Source organism: Loa loa (assembly GCF_000183805.2).
Source record: "Loa loa unplaced genomic scaffold supercont3.69, whole genome shotgun sequence".
Classification (NCBI taxonomy): Eukaryota; Metazoa; Nematoda; class Chromadorea; order Rhabditida; family Onchocercidae; genus Loa; species Loa loa.
Genome location: NW_018108249.1, coordinates 165,496 through 169,673, shown reverse-complemented (window position 1 = coordinate 169,673; position 4,178 = coordinate 165,496). Strand labels below are relative to the sequence as shown.

Genomic DNA, 4,178 nt, shown 5'->3' with positions numbered 1-4,178 from the left:
TAATAATAATAATAATAATAATAATAATAATAATAATAATAATAATAATAATAATAATAATAATAATAATAATAATAATAATAAATTAAATAAATAAATAAATAAGTAAATAAATAAATAAATAAATAAATAAATAAATAAATGAATAAATAAATAACTAAATAAATAAATGACTAGATAAATAAATAAATTTGGCATGGTTACTTTTTGCAATAATCAATGAATCACTTCTTTCATTTTCAGATTTGGACTCTAAAGTAGCATTTTTGCTATTAGTAACAGCAATCCCATACAATTTCTTGTTCGTTATTGTGGTCATTTTTACAGCCAAAAATGTTGACTTCAGTTGGATTTTTGTTGGGACCTATATTATGACCGCCTTTGTACAAGTAACAAATTCTCATGAATTTTTAACCATACTTACTTTTCAGTCAATCAATTAGTCGATAATTTGTAAAACTGTTGAAAATACAAAGATCTTTTTAGAAATATTGATATTTGACTTGGATTCAATTTCAACCTAAATTAAATCTTGTTGAACAAAACTTATTTTTTGCAATTTTTAGGGCTTACTATTATTTTATTTATGCCAAGTGACAGTTTATGGATTATGGCGGTTCCGAATGGATCCAGACAACAGTTCGGTGCCGGTATTGACATCTATTGGTGATCTTCTCGGAATTGGTTTACTTTATATCGTCTTTTCATTCTTGCATCGTTTCGCTCCCTCAACTGTTCTTTATCAACGATATCAAACGATGAATGTAACAGGACAGTGCGGTATTGATTTCTGATCACAGTGATAAGCAAATGATTGAGTGATAAGTGAAAATTTATTCATGTTGATAAACAGCCAAGTACCAATATTCACTTTGAAACATTCCTTCCGGTATCAATTGCTAACAGTGCCTCCATTTGCAAAACAAAGCCATAGGATAATGCCATTTGTCAACTGACACATTGCCGTTATCTGTTTGTATCTAGTCTTTCCTCCAAGGACATCTCCTTGTCGTGGGGGGAGAAGCTTATGCCTTTATAAGGTCGCGAACTGTGGTAATTGACGGTGGTAATTGTTACCGACAGGGCCTCGCATACTAGACACGTTAAGAAAAAGTGTATGTCTACGGGCAGGATGGACTTACTATCCTCCTGACAACTATCCTAAAAAAGAGAGACAACTCTAATTCCAAATCCTGGCAGATGGAGTTCGTTTAGCCCTGTAAAGTGTCTATTTAAGAAGACTATCCATCACCCATTTAAAAGATAATCTAGCAAAACCTGTGTCCTGAGGAATTCGCTGTCACCGTCCTAGCTCACTAAGCCCAAGCAGATAAACCTTAGGAGAACGGGTGGGATCAATTTCATACATGCCGTATCTCATCTAAAAAATCCATTGTGCTAGTTAAATGGTTACACTCATATTTGTCGCGTTTGCAGCAAGTATGGGTACAACTCTTTCCAAATCTTTGTTCTCAAGCCTAGCCATAATAATTAGGTTCTTAATTAATTGGCCAAGATTGTCTTAAAAGTTATTCTTGGTAATATCAGTGGTAATCATTATCGCCAAAGAGGCTTAAATGTAAATAAAATTAATTACTTTTTATTGTATAGAAAAAGTGAATATATTTGAAATCAATTTGGTATTTCAACTTATTGGCAATGAAAACATGTTTTTGTTTAGTTTTACGGTTGTTAATATAGCTAATTGGTAAATTTTGACTTAGATAATTGATGATAACAAAGATTACTCTTAAGACAATACCATTAGTCATCTTGTTAAAGCTTAATTTGACAGCATTTCTTCAATTAGCAGTAATTACAATGAAAGCATGCTGCTACGCATAGCATATTTAATACTTTACTACTTATGTTGCTATTTAAGGATAAAATGAAAAAATAATCACTGCTATTCTCATTGAAATAAAGATCAACTGTCAACTGCTATTCTCATTAACCCCTCGTATATATCGTTCCTCTTTTTGCTTATTTCTTTCCTTTCTCTTCAATCACGGTATTTATTGTTGATCGTACAAAACTACTAGCAGCTCTATCTAATTTAAAACTATACCAAGAATTGCTGGAGATGAAAATCATTTTAAAATATCACATCTTCTTGTTAATTTGACAATCGTAATAGCAGCTAATAACAGCTAATAATAAGCTTAGTTTGTTGAAAGAAAATATGAATTGGAACTGAAATAGCTTAAATCAATGTAAAAAACTATACAATTTGATGTTATTGCTAATTACATTTAACAATTAGTCAATTTAGCGGAACTACTATAAGAATTAACAAATTATGATTTGTCAACTTTCGTAATCAAATATTATTTCTGCTCCAGTTATGCCCAATATTGCGCAGGTTATTTCTCATCCCTTTTATAGCTGTTAAATACCTTCTATCAAATTGAAAAGGAGTGAATGAGAATTTTTGAACCTTACTATTTAAATCCTTGTTGATGATTAATTAGCTAAAAATTTGCTAACATTATAGAACCTGTAGAAATTTTTCTTATTAATGTTTCTAAATAAAACTAAAATAAATATTAGTCTAAAAAAATCCCTCAATCAGAGTGATATTTATGAAAAAGGCAAGATAGAAGTGAAAGTAAACAAACGTGAATCATTGTAATCAAAGTTTCGTAACGAAAGAATTCTTTTGTTGCACCAATTTGCCACTTCAAAAGTAAATTGTGTAATGCGGTAAAAATGAAATAAATTGTAATATGATGTAATGCTCTTTGTTTAGTTCTTTTTCCTCATTTTTCGACAAGTTCGTATACAAACATACACACACACACACACACATACATACATATACACACATACACATACACACACACACATACACACAATATAATTGTTTACATGTAAACTTCAATACTTGTAAAAATATATGCAAAGAAGAGAACTTACCCCTTTAAACAATAAATAGTCTAATCGGTCATTAAGCAAATCGTAAAATTTTTTTTTTTGGAGTAGCGAATGACAAATTACTATGAAGAAAATCAGAAAGGATATTATCATAAAGGACGCGAGTGATTCTTTCAAAATAAATTTTCTTCTAATGTTTGCGAGATGGTTTTAGTTGCTTCAAATTATAATTAATTTTGCCAGATGGTTTATTTATCCTTACCGCCACTAGAATTGTGTAATAGTTAAGTTAGCTCAAATTATTTTAATTCCTTTTTAATTTCAAATTAAACTCTTATCGTACAATTGAAATAAATCCTTTTTAATTTCAAATTAAACTCTTATCGTACAATTGAAATAAATACCATAAAGACATTTTCATTTTGCTTTTACTCTCTTTGATTTGCTTACAAAATTCAAAAATACTTTAACGATTAGAATTTCTTTCTAAAATCAAAATAAAGTATAAAATTTATTTGTCTTGTTCTGTTTTTTTTTTTCATTACTTTCAACATTTATTCGCATTTTTTTCTTTGTCATAAATTAATTGTAGAATACATATTTGTAATGGTTATTAACAATTATAATCACATTCAAAATGCTCTGATTATATGATAAATTGTTCAACAAAATATATTAGCCTCTTTTAGCTAATTTATTTGAAAGTTAATTTCAATTACAATCTTCTAGTTTCAACTTTTGTGAAATTTACCATTGAAAACTAAGTTTTTTTTTCCCATTGAATGACCTTTATTAAGTAATCTGGCTAACCTTTCATAATGGTAGGAAATTTAGTTATTTTCTACCATTGTAAAAGACTAAGCACAAAAAAATAGCAGGAATTTCAAAATTTCATTCAATTTCGGCTTCTCTAGACCAGTTAAACTCATGCAAAAAAATAACCAAATCCAAAACTAAAATTTAAATGCTTGAAATATCGACGTATAAAATCATATGCCAACTACTAAAATTGGTAATAGAAAAACGGAGCAAATGCGAAATCGTATATTGCAAATTTGCATAAGAGTTAATTGAACCAAGAATAAATTAAGTAACAATTAATTTAGATTACAGTTTGTTACTCATTTAATTTGCATAAAGCGTCAAAAGCGCTCACATTTGTACGCAACAGTTTGTTGACCATTTTTACCACCCATGATAGAAAATTCATATGTGTGCTATTATACTGCAAAGGTAAGAAGTAATCGTACATAAAACCAAAGTAAAACCCGTACAAACCCGCACAAACCTGTACAAACCCATAG

The 4,178-nt window shown here is 29.1% G+C and overlaps 1 protein-coding gene across 1 annotated transcript; it reads left to right on the top strand.

The window, feature by feature from the left end:
• Nucleotides 1–623: 623 nt before the first annotated feature.
• Nucleotides 624–794, top strand: LOAG_13164 (hypothetical protein; the record flags this gene model as incomplete). Its single annotated transcript, XM_003148673.2, has 1 exon — nt 624–794. The coding sequence occupies one exon, from the start codon at nt 624–626 to the stop codon at nt 792–794; it is 171 nt and encodes a 56-aa protein (XP_003148721.2).
• Between the last annotated feature and the right edge of the window lie 3,384 nt (nt 795–4,178).